The sequence below is a fragment of the Cornus florida genome, unplaced genomic scaffold (assembly GCF_030987335.1).
Source record: "Cornus florida cultivar Cherokee Brave unplaced genomic scaffold, ASM3098733v1 CherokeeBrave_3.0.0_Hap2_Chr02, whole genome shotgun sequence".
NCBI classification, from domain to species: domain Eukaryota; kingdom Viridiplantae; phylum Streptophyta; class Magnoliopsida; order Cornales; family Cornaceae; genus Cornus; species Cornus florida.
The window spans coordinates 111,389,193-111,413,824 of record NW_026775572.1 but is presented as its reverse complement, the minus strand read 5'-3'; the positions used below and the strand labels follow the sequence as shown (position 1 = coordinate 111,413,824).

Here is a 24,632-nt window from a genome sequence, read left to right as displayed (position 1 = left end):
GAGTCATTTGTGAGTCATTTGATTCGCCTGTGAATGATTTGTTGGGATTTATATGCCCTGGCATAGCAATTTCCTGTTTGGATTAAAGTGACATCTGTTCCTGACGTTTATGAAATATTTATGTTTTCTACAATTGGTGAATTCAATGTATTATATTTCGATTCATTATAGAATTGATAGTGTCCATTTGATTACAAGAGATATTTATATATATGTTTGTGATGGCAATCAATGCATGATACATAAATAGTAATCATAAATGATTCATAGTCGGTAATTATGAATGGACTCATAATTAATTAAGATTTGAACTGGATCCGCGTTAGGTTAAGATATATTGCGAGAGCCGTCATATGCAATTGCTCCCTATCACCGTCATGGCATTTGACTCTTAAGTATGAGAAAATTATAGACTCTTTTATTAATTAATAATTACTTTGATTTGTTCGGCGGATTCTTCGGGATCCTTAGACCGACACTTTGGGTAGTTATGTAATTAATAATTAGAGGGTTATATTTTCAATATTTGCATCATTGCTACTTGTATTTATTTTGTATTGATTATGGTTGATCACAAAGTAAATTCGAAGGCTTTCGTGTATTTTTAGACAAAATGATTTATTATATATTTATTTATTTAAATTATTATTTTTGTCAAACAAATGTTTTATTGTGATCGAGCCAGAAATAATCAATGTTACCAAAATAAATATATTAATTAAGTAGTCGGATTGATGGCTTTATTTATCCGATAACTAATTATGCATAGAGGGGTCAAAGTGCAATATTGACTTAGAGGTTATTTATTATTTAATTGGAGTTTAATTAATTTCTTTTAGTGGAGTAGAAATTAATTTATGAATTAATTGAGTTGGGTCCATGAACCGGGCCAATTATTAATTCATTGTAGCCAATAAAATAATAGGCCTTCTCACTCATAGCCCAACTTGATATTGGAATCATAATAGATTTGAGATATATGAATTAGAGATTGAGAAGGATTTGTTGTTTCCTTTTCTTTATTTTTATGTTGCCTATAAATATACATGGCCTATGTATATTTTAGGGGTGATTTTTATGAGAAGGAAAAAGGAATAAATTTTCTCTCCCTAGAAAATTAAGGTCAGTGTTCTCATCTAATGGAGGCTCCCACAAGCCTAGTTTTTCAAGGTCATTCATGGAGGCTTATGAGTGATTCCTAAAGGCAAGACCATTACCAAGAAGATGGAGATCCATGGAAAAGGTGTCTAGCAAAAGGGATCTACAATAAGTGAAAAAATTCACTTTAGAGGAGAGATCTAAAGTTTATTCAAACCTTGATGTAAGTATTCAATCTTTTAATTGAATGATACATCATGTTTTATTTTTGCATAAAACTTGTCTCTATGTAATGAATCAAGATCTATGAATTAAAATCCCTCGAAAAGTTTTTAAAATTAACACATTTCCCAACAGTGGTATCAGAGCATGGTTTGATTCATTACTAGAGATCATGTTTTTATCAAAATCATCATCATGGATCCAAATTATATATATATATTGATGTATGATTTAATATATTGATACATGATGATATATGTATAATTGTGAATGGATGATGATGTGTGTTTGGGCCATGGATGAAGCTTATAGGTTAATTGAATGTAATTTTATCTTTGGATGAATGTAATTAAGGCTTTGATTTAGCCGTTTGAAAGTTCAATGATGTAATTTAATTTTTTCCATTGTATTTCAAATTATAAATATTTTTAAAGCCATGTAATCTTCGTCAAAGGATGCTATGAAGCTTCAAGAGGGTTAAATTAGGCTTCAGGAATTTTCTGGGATTTTTTAGAAATTTTTCAGAAATTTTCTGGAATTTTTTAAGGCCTAATTTAATTTCTGGAATTTTCCGGCGACCGGAGAGTTGTCGGTGGCAAGGTTTTGGCCGGAGATTAAGAGGGATTGATGGGAAATAATCCCATGTGACGCGGCTAATGATAAACCCTCGCGCATTACTTAGAGCATATAAATGTTAAAAGCTGAATCCAATGGTCATTTAAATTGCTTCTGTCTGTTATTTATTTATTTAACTGATGCATGGAATAATTAATTGTTTATTATTATTATTCATGCATTGGATCCATGATATTTAATTAAATGACTTGATTTATATTAATTAAATTATGAAAATTAATTGGATTTGATTACTAATTAATTTGAGAGCACTTATTGGGAAACGAAAAATTATTTTTGTAAATTATTTTTAAAGTGTGCCTCAAATTAAATATTAGTGAATCGTTTAAAGTCCAAATATTTTCTAAATTTAATTGGATTAAAATCAAGACGTTTTGCATGCATTATATCATGTAAATGAATAAAATGAAAACCCTAATTATGAATGATTAAAAATTAAGTGGGAGCGGGGATTTTTATACATTGCCCCATGGCCTTTGTTATTAACACCATTGTAATTAGATCTTCAAAAATAAGGCCCCACGCATGATTTGAAGAGTCTTAATATTATAAGAATGGTTATCTCATGAAAATAATAATATTAAATATTCATTGTAATTAAATCTTTAAAAATAAGGCCCTACGCATGATTTAAAGAGTCTAGATTATAATGACAAGATATTTAATATTTTATTTTTCATTAGAGCTTTAATAACGTTATACACTCAATCTAAAATCAATAGTGTTAGCTCCCCAACGGAGTGGTCTACACTAGGTGATTTTAGAAAGGCTAAACATAATCGGGAATCATTTCATATAGATAGACAAGACATTGTCTTAAGAAATATGGAGATGATGGGATTTGCCTGCCAATAACAATAATGAACTTCGCCAACCGAATAAGTTATTGGTGTATTGGTTATCCGATTTTTCATGTAGTGGTTAAGGGACCCACATATTATTTTAATGGAAGTGCTCACCTAATAGCAAATGAATCTCTACAATAGTAATAATGAACTCCTCCAACAGAATAAGTTATTGACATATTGATTGGTTGATTTATTATGCTACAGAGTTGAGGGACCCACATTAATTAAAAGGGATTGTTCACCAATAATGATAATGATCTCTTGTTCGATTGAGATTTATTATATTATGTGGTAAACAAACTCATTTTAATTTTAAATATGCATGACAGTATTAATAATTGACCTTGCATATTGTATGAATGCATTTATATTCAGACTAATTATATCTAATCCATTTTATCTGCTTGCTAATTTCAATGTATGTGGACTTCATTTATAATGACTAGAAAAGGAATTTAGATATTTTATTCACAACATGGTGGTACAAATGTATTTACTACTCCTAAAACATAATCCTTTTACTTTAAGATACCCAAGAGAATATTAATGCTTTGAATAAGTGAAATAAGGCAAATGAGATGAATTGGTGCAATATTCTAGAGTTTACCTCGAATACGCTCCAAAGCTAACATTTACATTATTTTATTTTTTTCAAGCATCATGTTAAATGTTAATAAGATGTTTTGGTGAGATTAGATAGAGAGTATGCTAAAGTACTATATCAGACTTGAATAGCATCAAGATAGCCTAAAGAACTCCAGTATGAAATCGAATTTTGGAAAATGATTGTTTATTATTTAAAATTAGCTGGAGATCAATAGGGCTGACTTGGGTGGTAAGTTTCAAGTTGACATGATTATTGCCTTGTTACCAAACTCGTTCGACTCTGTTAGAGTGAACTAAATAAGGAATCAGTTTGAGTTCACACTTGCTGATATTCTTATAGAATTGGTAACAGATGAAGGGATAATCAAGAGTTTGGGCATTCCTATCAATCTAACCTAGTCTATACCATCTTCTTCTAGGCCCAAGTGAACGGGCAAAGTAAAGAAGAAGGATGATAATAGGACTAGGTTAGTACAAAACATAGGTATCTAAAAGGTTAAAGGGAATAAGGCAGTGTATGTTGAGGGCGAATGAAATTGTTTCTTTTGCCGTTAACTAAAACACTATAGCATGAATTGTCTAAGCAATGACCTGGCATAGGAAAATATATATTTAATCATTGAGCCATGTTATGTGGTTGCATCTATTAATTCCTGATGGATAGATTCTGGAGCCACTAAACATGTTTGCAATTCATCGTAAGGATTTCAGGAATCCAGAAGCCTTGATGATATGGATATATATTTATCTTTTGACCTGATGCCAAGGTTGTAGTTAGGTCAGTGGAAGTATTACATCTGAAATTAGAGAGTATGAGGATATTAGTATTTGAGAACTATCTTTATGCACAGAAGTTAGACGCAATCTAATTTTTGTTTCACTTGTGGTTTATAAAAACTGTGTTGTTATTTTGTAAAACTGGTTTTATAAAATTGAATAGATATGCTATTGCTTCTGGTGCATTGAAAGATGATTAATATACTATAATCACAAACTCTTAAGATTTGCAGGATGTAAAAACTAATGTTGCATCTTCTAGATTGAATGTTAAGAGAAAAATTGTTATTCCTGACTCATTGTATTTTTAATGTCTATTTTTGGGTTGTTATCAATCAAAATAAGATTCAAAGATTGGTCAAAGAAGGTTAATTACCTAGTGAGGCAGGGAAGCCTAAACCAAACTTGTGAACCCTGTTTTGAAGGATAGATAACTCTTAGGGCTTAATCAGCCAGATGAAATAGACATAAAGGACAATTGGAGTCGGTACACACTGACACGTGTGGTCTTATGAACATCCAAGCAAGATTACTCACGTTTTGGATAAGTTTATCTGATGCAACACAAGTCTTAAACTCTTGGTATATTCTGAGAAGGTTAAGACTGATGTGGAGTACATATTAGGTAAACTTATCAAGGCACTTCGATCTGATCGAGGATATGAGTATTTCTTGGGATAGTGCAAAGACTATATGGTCAATGAGGGTATTATGTACCAGTTTTCCGCAATTGACACTAAATGTATTTAGGTGTCAAATAGGAATAACAGAATTCCACTTAACATGGTTAGATCTATGATTAGTTATACCACATTATCTCTTTCATTTAAGAGTTTAGCGTTAATGACATCGATGCGCATTATGAACTGCATTCCATCTTAGTCTGTCTCAAGGATACCGTTGAGCTGTGTTTTTGACTAAATCTTAGTTTAAATCACATGCACGTATGGGGTAGTCTTGCACATGTGCGTTTAATATGGATAAGTAAGTTGGAAGCAGATCATAGGCATGCTAGATTTGATAGTTACTCTTAAGTCACTAGGATGGATTATTTTATGATCTCAAAGATAAAAGTTGATTGTTTACACTCACTGTTTATCTATAGGAGAATCATATTATGAATCACACACTTAGTAACATAATGTTAGAGAATATGGTATGAGTACCAGATGTACCACATGTGAACACACTTATTATAGAGATTGAGAATAATATATGAATTCTCTATTGATGCGTCAGCATCATCTAGTACACAGATTCCTGCATCGGTACATTAATGTAGTGGGAGGATTATCATCCAACCGACAGAATTATGTTTTTAGGTGAGACCATTATAGACATCCCTGTTAAACATGAGTTGGACCCAGTAAGCTACACGGAAGCATGAACCGATATGGATACAGATCGTTTTGGTGAGTTACTATGAAATCAGAGTTGGAATCTATGTATTCTAATAAATTCTGGGATCTTGTAGAACTTTCTAGTAGGGTGATACCTATGGAAGGCAAGTTAATCTACAAAAAGATACTAGAAGATTTCTTAGTGAATAAATCATGAGTGTACAAGGGAAGGTCATTATTTTTCTTAATTCTATATATTGATGACATCCTACTCATTTATAATGACGTGGAAGTTTTGTCATCAATAAAAAGGTAGTTGTTCAATTACTTTTAAATGAAGGATTTTCAAGATGTAAGCTATATTCCTAGGATCAAGCTTTTGCAAGATCAGGTTAAAAGGAAAATAGGCTTATCTTAATAATCCTACATTGATAAAGTTTTGACCAGGTTTGGTATGCATAACTCAAAGAATGAGTTCTTGCTTTATTGATATGGATTGCTCTCTCTAGTAAGTAGTTTTTCAAGACTATCAAAGGAGATTGAGCACATGAGACTGGAACAATATGCTTCGGCATATGAGAGTCTCATATATGCCATGGTCTATACCAAACAAGACATCCGCTACATAGTAGGGATAGTCAGTAAAGATCAGTCCAATACTGGACTTGACAACTAGTCTGTTGTGAAAAATATCATTAAGTACCTAAGGAGAATCAATGATATCATACTCATTTATGGATGTGATAACATGGTCCTAGTCAGGTATGCTAGTTCTGATTTTCAATCAGAAGTAGATACTATGAGGTTCATGACTTAGTGTATGTTCACTTAATGGAAGGAAATCAGTTGGTAGATTGTTAAGCAGATTTTAACTGCTGACTCAAACCTGCAGGTGGAATATATTGCAGCCTTAAAGGCGGCAAAAGAAGCCTATTGGTTTGATCTCACTGATTTAGAGGTTGTGGAGCATACTAGCCTGCCTAGCGAGCTATATTGCGACAATAGTGCAGAAGTAGTCCAAACCAATGACCCAAGGTTCCATAGATGAACAAAATACACTGATAGGAAGTATCATGTTCTACATGATATTGTCCGGCAAGAAAATGTACTTGTGGCTAGAACATTGCATTGGAACATAACTTTGTTGATCCCTTAACAAAGGTGTCGTCGATCAATAGTTTTGATCAACACCTGGATAACATTGGAGTTAGATGCAATTTGAATTGGCTATGAGGAAAATGTACTTGTGGCTAGAACATTGTATTGGAACACAACTTTGTTGATCCATTATCGAAGGTGTTATTGATCAATAATTTTGATCATCATCTGGATAACATTGGAGTTAGGTGCAATTTGAATTGGCTATGAGGGCAAGTGGGAGCTGTTGGGATTTTATATGCCCTGGCATAGCAAATTCCTGTTTGGATTAAAGTGACATATGTTCCTGACGTTTATGAAATATTTATGTTTTATACAATTGGTGAATTCAATGTATTATATTTCGATTCATTATAGAATTGATAGTGTCCATTTGATTACAAGAGATATTTATATATATGTTTGTGATGGCAATCCATGCATGATATATAAATAGTAATCATAAATGGTTCATAGTCGGTAATTATGGATGGACTCATAATTAATTAAGATTTGAACTGGATCCGCGTTAGGTTGAGATATATTGCGAGAGCCGTCGTATGCAATTGCTCCCTATCACCGTTATGGCATTTGTCTCTTAAGTATGAGAAAATTATAGACTCTTTTATTAATTAATAATTACTTTGATTTGTTCGGCGAATTCTTCGGGATCCTTAGACCAACACTTTGGTTAGTTATGTAATTAATAGTTAGAGGGTTATATTTTCAATGTTTGCATCTTTGCTACTTGTATTTATTTTGTATTGATTATGGTTGATCACAAAGTAAATTCGAAGGCTTTTGTGTATTTTTAGACAAAATGATTTATTATATATTTATTTATTTAAATTATTATTTTTGTCAAACAAATGTTTTATTGTGATCGAGCCAGAAATAATCAATGGTACAAAAATAAATATATTAATTAAGTAGTCGGATGATGAGCACTGAAAAGTGCGTATCTAAACCCGTTAAGCTTAAGCATTCTAGTACCTTTATCTATCTTACTTTGCTGTTTTAGACTTATTACGTGTTATTTATATTTTCAGGCACTAATCCCAAAATTGAGCTAACTCAGCCAAATAAGAGCTTAATTGAAGCAATCCTGAGATAAACCAAAGGAGGGAGCAAAGTGGAGAAAGAAAGGAGCAAAAAGGAATCAAAGTTGTGCAGCTGAAAAGTTCGATCGATCCAACTTAAAGTTCGATCGATCGAACATCTATGATCGATCACAGTACTTCTCGATAGATCCAAACTTGGCCTTTGCTGAAATTCCAAGTTCGATCAATCCAACATCAACTTCGATCGATCGAACCCTATTTTGTCCTATTCAAATGATTTATCTTATCCACAGCTGTATGCCTACCAACCACTTTTGTCCTTTTCCCCATAAATATCTTCGAAATATCTCAGTCTTGTCCTTATCCGGAGGAGTCAGACCACTTCGATCGATCCAAGATGCAGTTCGATCGATCAAACCCATCTTCGATTGATCCAAGTTAAGGTTCGATCGATCGAACTTCCTCCAGCGAGAAAAAGTTAAAGTCCAGCTCATTTATTTCGTCCTTCACCCAATCATTAGAGAATATGCCTTGCACGACCACAGCTCATCATAGGGTGTATTTGACCTACCTATATAAGGAATATGATACACTTTTTGGAGAGAGTCTAGAGTCTCTTGTCACACATTGAAAATCATTTTTTTGGAGGCTCTTCTTGGAGAGGAGGAAAGAGGGAAGCTAGAGCACCATTGGAGGAGATCTTCACCAACAAGGAGCAGCCATGGAGTTAGCACTTGAGGGTTGGATCATCACTACCATGAGTGTCTAGACATCCTCTTGGGGCTAGAGTTAGCCCTAAGCATGCTTTCTATACTCTAATCTTGTGTATTATTGAGAGATTAGTGTTGTATGATACATCTTGATATTCATGTATATATAAATCTTGATTATTTCATGGTTTGTATGGTTTAATGCTTCCAATTGACTATTCTATTCTATCCATATGTCTATGTATGCTAGAGTAGGATATTCATGTGCTTATCTCTAGATTTAGTGTTTTTGATGCATGTCTATGTGTATTGATGCTATAGATCTAGAGATTATCAAGATGATATGCTTAATGAATGCTATTTTGGTTCATTTGATGGTTTATGCCTATTCTTGATGGTTTGTGCCTCTCCCCTAGTCTAGATAGCTTTATTTTCATGCTAGTAGTGTAGATTTAGTGTAGTGGTAGTATAATGTTAGATGGGAGGACAATCTAGTCTTGATGTTTGATGTTCCATGCTTGTGAGTCCAAATGGCATATTCCTCTAATATTGTGTTGCATGTGGATTGTGAGCTTAATGAAGGATTAATAACTAGTTATGATAGGTTGTATCTTTCACATGTGTTTAGACAAATTATTCCTCTCCCAATAGATATTTTGTACCTCTCACATGATGTTTAGATAATGTATGTTTAACTAAGTCGTCCTTATGGATTGCTTGGACTATGAGCTTAATGAAAGGTTCAATGATTTGATTTGATATTTTGTTCTCTTCACATGATGTCTAGACAATATATTCCTCTACCAATAGATGTATTGTGGCCTCACACATGTTGATTGAGACAATTTGCACTTGTTGAGTCACCCTTACCAATTGAATGTCTTTTACACACACAACATTGTTGCAACACATTCATTTCCCTCATTAGTCACTTGATTATGGTTTGGAATAGTATTGTTTGGTGGTGATCTCTACACCCCAAGACCTTTCCTTCTTACTTACTCTTTATCTTATTGCATTTTAATTAATTCTTTTCTAGAAGTAATCAACCAACCCAATTCTCTTTTGCAATCATTTGGTACGCTAGAGTCGAAGTTGAAATTCCAACACGTATAATCCTTTGGGACGATCCCTACTCACCCTATCTATATTTTATATAGAGAAAGGTAGTAGTGGCTTTCTATAAATGTAAAACTTGGCCACCTCCTAAATTCTCACACAACTCTTTAAGCTTTGTTGGTTGTGGCGACTCCATCAAGGAAACCAACAAGTTTTTGGCGCCGTTGCCGGGGATTAACGGTTTTGTTGGAATTAAACTAGACAATAGTGTTCATTAGATTGCTTCTATTTTTATTTTATTTTCCATTGTATATTCTTTTCTCTTGATTCTCATTATTATTTGTTCAATTAGGTACTTGACTACAAGGAAGGCGAACTTTGGAACTTAAAGCAATCATTGGAGCTTAAAAGCTAAATTTGGAGTTGAAGTGCTAAAGGACCGTTGTGAGCAATTCTTGGAACTCTTGTATTTTAATTGTTTCACTTCTTTGTATGCTTGTGATAGCCCTTGTTGAGGCTCATTTTATTGCTAAATTTTTGTCCAAGCATAGGCCCTTGTTGAGGCCAATTTTTTCTTGCATTTAGGTTTTAATTGTGAATGGAGGAATTGTTTGATCCAAGTTTGGGGGGGAATTACATCCCTTCACCTTATGCTCCTCCATCACATTTTAATCCTTATGATATTGAGTCCAATTCATTTCATGCATCATCTTATTATGGACTTGATCACTCATTTAATCCTTCTTATGACTATTGCCCTCCACCACCATTTTATGATGAATCAATTCCACCACCTTCCAAGTACTCACCCGGATTTGAAGAAAAAGTGTTAGCTTTACTTGATGTGCATATTTCACACACTTCACTTATTAATTCTCATTCTCAAACTTTAGCCAACTTAGAAGCTCAAGTTGAGCAAATTGTAAGTACTCTTTCTCATCAAGAGGAGGAGGAAGAGGCAAATGAAAAAATGGCAAGAACTTCAATGAATATAGATGAGGATGATGATAGTGAGGAGAATGAAATAAGTGAGTTAATGCCTAGCACTCTATCTTGTATAGAGGAGGAAGTGGCAAGTGAGTTAGTGGCTAATCCAATAGAACATAACATGATTAATGAGGACTTTCCTTGTTTTGATTATGATTTTATCTCGGAGATGGCTACTCTAGAGAGTGAGGAGATGTTGACCACACTTGAGGTAGGAGAGAAGGAGGAGGAACTTGTTGAAGAGAGCCTTCCTTCTATTATCTCTAATGACCCTCTTGAGGAATGTCTTTTGGAAATGTATGAAAATTGTGGTTTTGACTTTAAAAGCTCTAAAAATGAAATAAACTCTCTAATGGACTCCTTAGCTTACTTAGAAGGTGAGAAAATGGTAATTTATGAGGAGGAGAAGAGGGATGAAGGGAGGGTGTTTCTTATTAATCCAAATGAGTCTTTGAAAGACAATGCCTCACCAATTATCAATGTGGATGATCATTTGAATGTGTTTCAAGAACACAACAAAGAGGCAAGCCTAACCATGATTGATTTTGTTTTCAAGACCGTGGATGAAAGGAACAATATCATCTCTTTTATTTCTTTTCAAGTCATTCTTTTGGAGGATGATTTTATTGTCATAAGTGGGACATTAAATGAGAAAAGTGAAAAGAGTGTCAATAAGGATGTTTCATATCCAGTTTTTGATTCATTTGATTAGTGAGTTGACCTAACGTCTTGCTAGAGACGTTAAACACTAGTATTCGTAGAGTTTCATCACTCTATTCCTCCCTCATTTCTATCTTGCATTTTGATTCTTGCGAAGTCTAGATACTATTTTTGTGGTTCATATACATTGGAAGGAACTGAGTAAGGGATTGCATGAGCATTCAAGTCATTTTGAGCATTTAGGCATAATTTCGATTGATCCAAGTTTTGGTTCGATCGATCGAACTTTGGTTCGATCGATCCAACTATGGACTCGATCGATCCAGCTCTCATTTTGCACCCAACACTTAGAAAAATTTTGGACCTGCATCCAAATTCCAAAATGCATGCTCTCGGGATCTCCAAATTTTCAAAAGTTCGATCTATCGTAAACCATTTCGATCGATCGAACTACCTTTCGATCGATCCAACATGTGGTTCGATCGATCATGAGTCCCAACACTTAGAAAAATTTTGGACATGCATCCAAATTCCAAAATGCATGCTCACGGGACTTTTCAAAATTTTACATGTTCGATCGATCGAATTCCAAGTTCGATCGATCCAAGGTTCCAACACGTGTCAACTCTTGAACCCTTAAACTTGTACATTCTTTATCCTCTTCGATCGATCGAAATCTTTCTTCGATCGATCAAAATTTGTATCTCATTAATTTAATTTCCTTTGATTATTTCAAAAAAAAAAAAAAAAAATGAAAAACAAAAAGTAAGAAAATTTTGTATATACTTGCATTGTACATATTCTTTCCATTTTTTTGCATTGTACATGTCCCTTTTCATTTCTTGCATTGCACATATTGTTTTTCATTTCTTATATTGAACATATTCTTTCATTACATTTTGCTTTATTTAATTTTCTTTTTATATTTTGTTCATGCATTTTATTCTTTGTTTTTCTTGCATTTTGTATATACTTGCTTTCATTAAATGAAAAATATAAAAAGATTCATCATTGTGCCCTTATGTGTAGTCATGCATACTTTATGCTTTAGTTAGGGCTTGATCTTATATCTCTCTTGATCATGTGTTACATTGCCTTAGAATGCTTGATTTGATTATTCTTATCCCATTTGATATTTGATGTGAGTTTGCTAGCGTGGTTATTCAAGTAGGTTGTTGATTCCAAGTTTGGGGGAGACGTCTTTCGAATTAGATCATGACCGGGCTTCATGTCTACACCACCACGGTATACTCTTTCCACTTTTTTTTTTTTTCCATTGTTCTCATTGCACATTGAGGACAATGTGCGATTTAAGTTTGGGGGTAAGGTGTCTTGTTGCATTCTACTTAAGATTTTAGCTTTAAATGCATGATTGAGATTTGAGATTGATGTTAGCTATGATTTTGATCTTTTGAGGACTATATTGCTTAAAAGTTAAAAATTGCTTGACTTGAGAGTCCAATACTCCTTGTATGCCTTGAGGATGCCATTTAGGAGTAAATTTTTCAAAAGATTGATATCTTGCTTGCATTTGTGGTCCACATCATCCTGAGTTTGTGATTGTTTTGAGATTCATTCTAGGATTCTACACTAGCACCGGCGCACGCTAACATTCAATTGTGGGGTACATGCTTTGTTGATTATTGAATTGGTTATATCCCAATTGGGCTAGTAGTACATTGAAAGCTTTCATTCTTGATAAAGGTGGATAACAACCCCTTTTCATTGAGTAGCTGGGATTCTTGCCTCATTAAGCAGTGAACTTCTCGCGCCGAAAGGTGGAGGGCCCAAACTCTAGGTTAATAATTGAAAAAAAAAAAGAAAAAAAAAAAGAAAGAAAGTTGCAAAAGCAATAAAAGTGAGGACTTCTCCCAAAAGGTGAGAAGTAGGAAATGATTAGATGGTTGTTGTCTTGATTTGTAGCCTAGTTGATTTGAGTTTGTAAGTCCGTTGGGGTGTCTTAACACCTAATGCCCTAAAGCCATCTGGTTTGGGAGTCATTGACCTAAAGCTCGCTACATGAATCTTTTAGAAAGCTTAAGAGATCAACATATTGCATAATATTTCCATCTTTGATCCTCAATAATAATAATAATAATAAAAAATGAGTGAAAAGAATAAGTGCACCTAGAATAATAAAGCTTTAATAAAATGTCCACTCTCTTATCTTGATGATCGGTACTAGATTTGTGTGCTAGTTTGAGGGTAAGGATGTGATTACTTCTCTAGTTGGCTAAGATAGCAACACACTTGATGCCGGACCTCTCACAAGGATTCTAGACTTGTTTCGATTTTCATGATCATTTTCTTGATGTGTGGAGGACCATGCTTGCTTGTTTGATGTTGAGATTTTGGGAGATTGCTTAGAAACGGTTGAAAAATTGCATACTTGAGGTAGTTTTCTCCCAATGCTTATTTGCAATATTGGTGCCTCTTTTGAAAGAATGAGCTTAATGTTTGTGGGTATCATTTCTGGAAACCCTCACGAGACTTCACTCGTCCACTAGGCGTAACTTAGGGGTTTAAAAGACTTGTTGCATATGTTAAATGCAATCGTGTTCCCTACGAAAATGGTGTTATCATTTTACTTGCTTTCCAGTTTATACTTGTTTAGTTGTTCATTTCATTCCTTTACTTCTTAGTTCATTGCTAGGGACTAGCAATATTTAAGTTTGGGGGTGTGATGAGCACTGAAAAGTGCGCATTTAAACCCGTTAAGCTTAAGCATTCTAGTACCTTTATCTATCTTACTTTGCCGTTTTAGACTTATTACGTGTTATTTATATTTTCAGGCACTAATCCCAAAATTGAGCTAACTCAGCCAAATAAGAGCTTAATTGAAGCAATCCTAAGATAAACCAAAGGAGGGAGCAAAGTGGAGAAAGAAAGGAGCAAAAAGGAATCAAAGTTGTGCAGCTGAAAAGTTCAATCGATCCAACTTAAAGTTCGATCGATCGAACATCTATGATCGATCACAGTACTTCTCGATAGATCCAACCTTGGCCTTTGCTGAAATTCCAAGTTCGATCGATCCAATATCAACTTCGATCGATCGAACCCTATTTTGTCCTATTCAAATGATTGATCTTATCCACAGCTGTATGCCTACCAACCACTTTTGTCCTTTTCCCCATAAATATCTTCGAAATATCTCAGCCTTGTCCTTATCCGGAGGAGTCAGACCACTTCGATCGATCCAAGATGCAGTTCGATCGATCGAACCCATCTTCGATCGATCCAAGTTAAGGTTCGATCGATCGAACTTCCTCCAGCGAGAAAAAGTTAAAGTCCAGCTCATTTATTCCGTCCTTTACCCAATCATTGGAGAATATGCCTTGCACGACCACAGCTCATCATAGGGTGTATTTGACCTACCTATATAAGGAATATGATACACTTTTTGGAGAGAGTCTAGAGTCTCTTGTCACACATTGAAAATCATTTTTTTGGAGGCTCTTCTTGGAGAGGAGGAAAGAGGGAAGCTAGAGCACCATTGGAGGAGATCTTCACCAATAAGGGAGCAGCCATGGAGTTAGCACTTGAGGGTTGGATCATCACTACCATGAGTGTCTAGACATCCTCTTGGGGCTAGAGTTAGCCCTAAGCATGCTTTCTATACTCTAATCTTGTGTATTATTGAGAGATTAGTGTTGTATGATACATCTTGATATTCATGTATATATAAATCTTGATTATTTCATGGTTTGTATGGTTTAATGCTTCCAATTGACTATTCTATTCTATCCATATGTCTATGTATGCTAGAGTAGGATATTCATGTGCTTATCTCTAGATTTAGTGTTTTTGATGCATGTCTATGTGTATTGATGCTATAGATCTAGAGATTATCAAGATGATATGCTTAATGAATGCTATTTTGGTTCATTTGATGGTTTATGCCTATTCTTGATGGTTTGTGCCTCTCCCCTAGTCTAGATAGCTTTATTTTCATGCTAGTAGTGTAGATTTAGTGTAGTGGTAGTATAATGTTAGATGGGAGGACAATTTAGTCTTGATGTTTGATGTTCCATGCTTGTGAGTCCAAATGGCATATTCCTCTAATATTGTGTTGCATGTGGATTGTAAGCTTAATGAAGGATTAATAACTAGTTATGATATGTTGTATCTTTCACATGTGTTTAGACAATTTATTCCTCTCCCAATAGATATTTTGTACCTCTCACATGATGTTTAGATAATGCATGTTTAACTAAGTCATCCTTATGGATTGCTTGGACTATGAGCTTAATGAAAGGTTCAATGACTTGATTTGATATTTTGTTCTCTTCACATGATGTCTAGACAATATATTCCTCTACCAATAGATGTATTGTGGCCTCACACATGTTGATTGAGACAATTTGCACTTGTTGAGTCACCCTTACCAATTGAATATCTTTTACACACACAACATTGTTGCAACACATTCATTTCCCTCATTAGTCACTTGATTATGGTTTGGAATAGTATTGTTTGGTGGTGATCTCTACACCCCAAGACCTTTCCTTCTTACTAACTCTCTATCTTATTGCATTTTAATTAATTCTTTTCTAGAAGTAATCAACCAACCCAATTCTCTTTTGCAATCATTTGGTACGCTAGAGTCGAAGTTGAAATTCCAACACGTATAATCCCTTGGGACGATCCCTACTCACCCTATCTATATTTTATATAGAGAAAGGTAGTAGTGGCTTTCTATAAATGTAAAACTTGGCCACCTCCTAAATTCTCACACAACTCTTCAAGCTTTGTTGGTTGTGGCGACTCCATCAAGGAAACCAACATCGGATTGATGACTTTATTTATCCGATAACTAATTATGTATAGAGGGGTCAAAGTGCAATATTGACTTAGAGGTTATTTATTATTTAATTGGAGTTCAATTATTTTCTTTTAGTGGAGTAGAAATTAATTTATGAATTAATTGAATTGGGTCCATGGACTGGGCCAATTATTAATTCATTGTAGCCAATAAAATAATAGGCCTTCTCACTCATAGCCCAACTTGATATTGGAATCATATTAGATTTGAGACATATGAATTTGAGATTGAGAAAGATTTGCTGTTTCCTTTTCTTTATTTTTATGTTGCCTATAAATATACATGGCCTATGTATATTTTAAGGGTGATTTTTATGAGAAGGAAAAAGAAATAAATTTTCTCTCCCTAGAAAATTAGGGTCAGTGTTCTCATCTAATGGAGGCTCCCACAAGCCTAATTTTTCAAGGTCATTCATGGAGGCTTATGAGTGATTCCTATAGGCAAGACCATTACCAAGAAGATGGAGATCCATGAAAAAGGTGTCTAGCAAAAGGGATCTACAATAAGTGAGAACATTAACATTAGAGGAGAGATCTAAGGTTTACTCAAACCTTGATGTAAGTATTCAATTTTTTAATTGAATGATACATCATGTTTTATTTTTGCATAAAACTTGTCTCTATGTAATGAATCAAGATCTATGAATTAAAATCCCTCGAATTTTTTTTAAAATTAACACGTTTCCCAACAGTGGTATCAGAGCATGGTTTGATTCATTACTAGAGATCATGTTTTTATCAAAATCATCATCATGGATCCAAATTATATATATATATATATATATTGATGTATGATTTAATATATTGATACATGATGATGTATGTATAATTGTGAATGGATGATGATGTGTGTTTGGGGCATGGATGAAGTTTATAGATTAATTGAATGTAATTTTATCTTTGGATGAATGTAATTAAGGCTTTGATTTAGCCATTTGAAAGTTCAATGATGTAATTTAATTTTTTCCATTGTATTTCAAATTGTAAATATTTTTAAAGCCATGTAATCTTCATCAAAGGATGCTATGAAGCTTCAAGAATGTCCAAGTGGGTTAAATTAGGCTTCAGGAATTTTCTGGGATTTTTTAGAAATTTTTCAGAAATTTTCTGGAATTTTTTAAGGCCTAATTTAATTTCTGGAATTTTTCGGCGATTTTCCGGCGACCGGAGAGTTGTCGGCGGCAAGGTTTTGGCCGGAGATCAAGAGGGATTGATGGGAAATAATCCCATGTGACGCGGCTAATGATAAACCCTCGCGCATTACTTAGAGCATATAAATGTTAAAAGCTGAATCCATTGGTCATTTAAATTGCTTCTGTCTGTTATTTATTTATTTAACTGATGCATGGAATAATTAATTGTTTATTATTATTATTCATGCATTGGATCCATGATATTTAATTAAATGACTTGATTTATATTAATTAAATTATGAAAATTAATTGGATTTGATTACTAATTAATTTGAGAGCACTTATTGGGAAACGAAAAATTATTTTTGTAAATTATTTTTAAAGTGTGCCTCAAATTAAATATTAGTGAATCGTTTAAAGTCCAAATATTTTCTAAATTTAATTGGATTAAAATCAAGACGTTTTGCATGCATTATATCATGTAAATGAATAAAATGAAAACCCTAATTATGAATGATTAAAAATTAAGTGGGAGCGGGGATTTTTATACATTGCCCCATGGCCTTTGTTATTAATACCATTGTAATTAGATCTTCAAAAATAAGGCCCCACGCATGATTTGAAGAGTCTTAATATTATAAGAATGGTTATCTCATGAAAATAATAATATTAAATGTTCATTGTAATTAAATCTTTAAAAATAAGGCCCTACGCATGATTTAAAGAGTCTAGATTATAATGACAAGATATTTAATATTTTATTTTTCATTAGAGCTTTAATAACGTTATACACTCAATCTAAAATCAATAGTGTTAGCTCCCCAACGGAGTGGTCTACACTAGGTGATTTTAGAAAGGCTAAACATAATCGGGAATCATTTCATATAGATAGACAAGACATTGTCTTAAGAAATATGGAGATGATGGGATTTGCCTGCCAATAACAATAATGAACTTCGCCAACTGAATAAGTTATTGGTGTATTGGTTATCCGATTTTTCATGCAGTGGTTAAGGGACCCACATATTATTTTAATGGAAGTGCTCACCTAATAGCAAATGAATCTCTACAATAGTAATAATGAACTCCTCCAACAGGATAAGTTATTGACATATTGATTGGTTGATTTATTATGCTACAGAGTTGAGGGACCCACATTAATTAAAAGGGATTGTTCACCAATAATGATAATGATCTCTTGTTCGATTGAGATTTATTATATTATGTGGTAAACAAACTCATTTTAATTTTAAATATGCATGACAGTATTAATAATTCACCTTGCATATTGTATGAATGCATTTATATTCAGACTAATTATGTCTAATCCATTTTATCTGCTTGCTAATTTCAATGTATGTGGACTTCATTTATAATGACTAGAAAGGAATTTAGATATTTTATTCACAACATGGTGGTACAAATGTATTTACTACTCCTAAAACCTAATCATTTTACTTTAAGATACCCAAGAGAACATTAATGCTTTGAATAAGTGAAATAAGGCAAATGAGATGAATTGGTGCAATATTCTCGAGTTTACCTCGAATACGCTCCAAAGCTAACATTTACATTATTTTATTTTTTTCAAGCATCATGTTAAATGTTAATAAGATGTTTTGGTGAGATTAGATAGAGAGTATGCTAAAGTACTATATCAGACTTGAATAGCATCAAGATAGCCTAAGGAACTCCAGTATGAAATCGAATTTTGGAAAATGATTGTTTATTATTTAAAATTAGCTGGAGATTAATAGGGCTGACTTGGGTGGTAAGTTTCAAGTTGACATGATTATTGCCTTGTTACCAAACTCGTTCGACTCTGTTAGAGTGAACTAAATAAGGAATCAGTTTGAGTTCACACTTGCTGATATTCTTATAGAATTGGTAACAGATGAAGGGATAATCAAGAGTTTGGGCGTTCCTATCAATCTAACCTAGTCTATACCATCTTCTTCTAGGCCCAAGTGGATGGGCAAAGTAAAGAAGAAGGATGATAAATAGGACTAGGCTAGCACAAAACATAGGTATCTAAAAGGTTAAAGGGAATAAGGCAGTGTATGTTGAGGGCGAATGAAACTGTTTCTTTTGCCGTTAACTAAAACACTATAGGACGAAATGTCTAAGCAATGACGTGGCATAGGAAAATATATATTTAATCATTGAGCCATGTTATGTGGTTGCATCTATTAATTCCAGATGGATAGATTCTAGAGCCACTAAACATGTTTGCAATTCATCGTAAGGATTTCAGGAATCCAGAAGCCTTGATGATATGGATATATATTTATCTTTTGACCTGATGCCAAGGTTGTAGTTAGGTCAGTGGAAGTATTACATCTGAAATTAGAGAGTATGAGGATATTAGTATTAGAGAACTATCTTTATGCACAGAAGTTAGACGCAATCTAATTTTTGTTTCACTTGTGGTTTATAAAAACTGTGTTGTTATTTTGTAAAACTGGTTTTATAAAATTGAATAGATATGCTATTGCTTCTGGTGCATTGAAAGATGGTTAATATACTATAATCACAAACTCTTAAGATTTGCAGGATGTAAAAACTAATGTTGCATCTTCTAGATTGAATGTTAAGAGAAAAATTGTTATTCCTGACTCATTGTATTTTTAATGTCTATTTTTGGGTTGTTATCAATCAAAATAAATTCAAAGATTGGTCAAAGAAGGTTAATTACCTAGTGAGGCAGGGGAGCCTAAACCAAACTTGTGAACCCTGTTTTGAAGGATAGATAACTCTTAGGGCTTAATCAGCCAGATGAAATAGACATAAAGGACAATTGGAGTCGGTACACACTGACACGCGTGGTCTTATGAACATCCAAGCAAGATTACTCACGTTTTGGATAAGTTTATCTGATGCAACACAAGTCTTAAACTCTTGGTATATTCTGAGAAGGTTAAGACTGATGTGGAGCACATATTAGGTAAACTTATCAAGACACTTCGATCTGATCGAGGATATGAGTATTTCTTGGGATAGTGCAAAGACTATATAGTCAATGAGGGTATTATGTACCAGTTTTTCGCAATTGACGCTAAATGCATTTAGGTGTCAAATAGGAATAACAGAATTCCACTTAACATGGTTAGATCTATGATTAGTTATGCCACATTATCTCTTTCATTTAAGAGTTTAGCGTTAATGACATCGATGCGCATTATGAACTGCATTCCATCTTAGTCTGTCTCAAGGATACCATTGAGCTGTGTTTTTGACTAAATCTTAGTTTGAATCACATGCACGTATGGGGTAGTCTTGCACATGTGCGTTTGATATGGACAAGTAAGTTGGAAGCAAATCATAGGCATGCTAGATTTGATAGCTACTCTTAAGTCACTAGGATGGATTATTTTATGATCTCAAAGATAAAAGTTGATTGTTTACACTCACTGTTTATCTATAGGAGAATCATATTATGAATCACACACTTAGTAACATAATGTTAGAGAATATGGTATGAGTACCAGATGTACCACATGTGAACACACTTATTATAGAGATTGAGAATAATATATGAATTCTCTATTGATGCGTCAGCATCATCTAGTACACAGATTTCTGCATCGGTACATTAATGTAGTGGGAGGATTATCATCCAACCGACAGAATCATGTTTTTAGGTGAGACCATTATGGACATCCCTGTTAAACATGAGTTGGGCCCAGTAAGCTACACGGAAGTGTGAGCCGATATGGATACAGATCGTTTTGGCGAGTTACTATGAAATCAGAGTTGGAATCTATGTATTCTAATAAATTCTGGGATCTTGTAGAACTTTCTAGTAGGGTGATACCTATGGAAGGTAAGTTAATCTACAAAAAGATACCAGAAGATTTCTTAGTGAATAAATCATGAGTGTACAAGGGAATGTCATTATTTTTCTTAATTCTATATATTGATGACATCCTACTCATTTATAATGACGTGGAAGTTTTGTCATCAATAAAAAGGTAGTTGTTCAATTACTTTTAAATGAAGGATTTTCAAGATGTAAGCTATATTCCTAGGATCAAGCTTTTGCAAGATCAGGTTAAAAGGAAAATAGGCTTATCTTAATAATCCTACATTGATAAAGTTTTGACCAGGTTTGGTATGCATAACTCAAAGAATGAGTTCTTGCTTTATTGATATGGATTGCTCTCTCTAGTAAGTAGTTTTTTAAGACTATCAAAGGAGATTGAGCAAATGAGACTGGAACAATATGCTTCGGCATATGAGAGTCTCATATATGCCATGGTCTATACCAAACGGGACATCCGCTACATAGTAGGGATAGTCAGTAGAGATCAGTCCAATACTGGACTTGACAACTAGTCTGTTGTGAAAAATATCATTAAGTACCTAAGGAGAATCAATGATATCATACTCATTTATGGATGTGATGATATGGTCCTAGTCAGGTATGCTAGTTCTGATTTTCAATCAGAAGTAGATACTATGAGGTTCATGACTTAGTGTATGTTCACTTAATGGAAGGGAAATCAGTTGGTAGATTGTTAAGCAGATTTCAACTGCTGACTCAAACCTGCAGGTGGAATATATTGCAGCCTTAAAGGCGGCAAAAGAAGCCTATTGGTTTGATCTCACTGATTTAGAGGTTGTGGAGCATACTAGCCTGCCTATCGAGCTATATTGCGACAATAGTGCAGAAGTAGTCCAAACCAATGACCCAAGGTTCCATATATGAACAAAATACACTGATAGGAAGTATCATGTTCTACATGATATTGTCCGGCAAGAAAATGTACTTGTGGCTAGAACATTGCATTGGAACATAACTTTGTTGATCCCTTAACAAAGGTGTCGTCGATCAATAGTTTTGATCAACACCTGGATAACATTGGAGTTAGGTGCAATTTGAATTGCCTATGAGGGCAAGTGGGAGCTGTTGGGATTTTATATGCCCTGGCATAGCAAATTCCTGTTTGGATTAAAGTGACATATGTTCCTGACGTTTATGAAATATTTATGTTTTATACAATTGGTGAATTCAATGTATTATATTTCGATTCATTATAGAATTGATAGTGTCCATTTGATTACAAGAGATATTTATATATATGTTTGTGATGGCAATCAATGCATGATATATAAATAGTAATCATAAATGGTTCATAGTCGGTAATTATGGATGGACTCATAATTAATTAAGATTTGAACTGGATCCGCGTTAGGTTGAGATATATTGCGAGAGCCGTCGTATGCAATTGCTCCCTATCACCGTCATGGCATTTGCCTCTTAAGTATGAGAAAATTATAGACTCTTTTATTAATTAATAATTACTTTGATTTGTTCGGCGAATTCTTCGGGATCCTTAGACCAACACTTTGGTTAGTTATGTAATTAATAGTTAGAGGGTTATATTTTCAATGTTTGCATCTTTGCTACTTGTATTTATTTTGTATTGATTATGGTTAATCACAAAGTAAATTCGAAGGCTTTTGTGTATTTTTAGACAAAATGATTTATTATATATTTATTTATTTAAATTATTATTTTTGTCAAACAAATGTTTTATTGTGATCGAGCCAGAAATAATTAGTGGTACCAAAATAAATATATTAATTAAGTAGTCGGATTGATGGCTTTATTTATCCGATAACTAATTATGCATAGAGGGGTCAAAATGTAATATTGACTTAGATGTTATTTATTATTTAATTGGAGTTCAATTAATTTCTTTTAGTAGAGTAGAAATTAATTTATGAATTAATTAAATTGGGTCCATGGACCGGGCCAATTATTAATTCATTGTAGCCAATAAAATAATAGGCCCAATGGATTCTCACTCATAGCCCAACTTGATATTGGAATCATATTAGATTTGAGACATATGAATTAGAGATTGAGAAGGATTTGTTATTTCCTTTTCTTTATTTTTATGTTGCCTATAAATATACATGGCCTATGTATATTTTAGGGGTGATTTTTATGAAAAGGAAAAAGGAATAAATTTTCTCTCTCTAGAAAATTAGGGTCAGTGTTCTCATCTAATGGAGGCTCCCACAAGCCTAATTTTTCAAGGTCATTCATGGAGGCTTATGAGTGATTCTTAAAGGCAAGACCATTACCAAGAAGATGGAGATCCATGGAAAAGGTGTCTAGCAAAAGAAATTTACAATAAGTGAGAATATTCACTTTAGAGGAGAGATCTAAGGTTTACTCAAACCTTGATGTAAGTATTTAATTTTTTAATTGAATGATACATCATGTTTTATTTTTGCATAAAACTTGTCTCTATGTAATGAATCAAGATTTATGAATTAAAATCCCTCGAAAAGTTTTTAAAATTAACACGTTTCCCAACATGATTCTAATGCGTCGCTGAGGATAGTGAGTATAGAGCTTGGAAGTAAAAGATTAAAAGGCAGGCTTTCTAAAGACTTGGTTGGTTTATTACACTTGAGAACTCTCAATCTTTCACAGAACTTTTTTAGCTATTCTCTTCCGGTAGAACTGTTCCAATTAGAGAATTTAGAGATCCTTGACTTGAGTTCTAATTGACTTAAAGTTCTAATTGGTTCTCTGGATCCTTACCAAAGAATATTAATCTACCTTCACTTAGATTCCTTGATATATCAAAAAACTCATTAGTTGGTACAATCAATGAGGGCATTTGTAAATCAGCAAAAGGACTGCAAGTTCTTGATCTCTCCTTGAACTATTACTACGGAGAAATTCCAGTGAATTTAGGGAATTGTAGTCACTTAAGAGCTTCTGTCTCTCAGTTCAAACTTTCTTGTAGGAAACTTCCCAGAAGATCTCATGCGTCTACCAAAGTTGAGTTTAATACATCTTCAGGATAACAAGCTTTCTGGAAGTTTGAGTTCTGGTTTCGGAAACTTCTCAAATCTTATTAAATTGGATCTCTCTTTCAATGGGTTTTCAGGAACTATCCCAAATGCTTTCCAGAACCTTGTAAATCTGAAACAATTTTCTGCCATCTCCAATGGATTTATTGGTCATCTACCACCCTCATTAACCCATTCTCCCAGCATTTCATCACTTAATCTTAACAATAATTCTCTCACTGGCCCAATTGTTATCAACTGCTCAGCTATGGTTTGTTTAACCTTCCTTGATATGGGCTCTAATCAATTTGATGGACCTATTCCTGATAATCTCCATTCTTGTCAGCAGTTGAGTAGATTGAATCTTGCCTGAAATAATCTTGGCGGCCAGTTACCTGACAGCTTCAAGAAGTTCGAGTCCCTCACTGGCTTGCCACTTTCTAAAACTGGCCTTCACAATTTATCAGCAGCTCTAGCGATTCTACAACATTGCAGAAACTTGACCACTTTAGTTCTTACCTCTTAACTTTCATGATGGAAGTGATTCCTGCTGATTTTGACCCACAATTCAACAACTTGAGGACTCTTACAATCGCAAATTGTCAGCTCACTGGATCGGTTCCAACCTGGTTGAGTGGCTGCAACAATCTTGCCTGAGTTTGTGAATTTGAAAGTAGTCCATGTGTTGGATCTAAAGAACAACAATCTATCAGGACATATTCCA

At 33.9% G+C, this 24,632-nt stretch overlaps 1 protein-coding gene across 1 annotated transcript in view; it reads left to right on the top strand.

Annotated features, from left to right (window-relative positions):
- Nucleotides 1-24,281, top strand: part of LOC132296614 (MDIS1-interacting receptor like kinase 2-like) — a 34,270-nt gene extending 9,989 nt beyond the window's left edge. The window contains exon 3 of the mRNA XM_059794798.1: nt 23,863-24,281. Coding sequence (XP_059650781.1) covers nt 23,863-24,281 — 419 coding nt within the window. The remainder of the gene's footprint in view (nt 1-23,862) is intronic.
- Nucleotides 24,282-24,632: the final 351 nt, after the last annotated feature.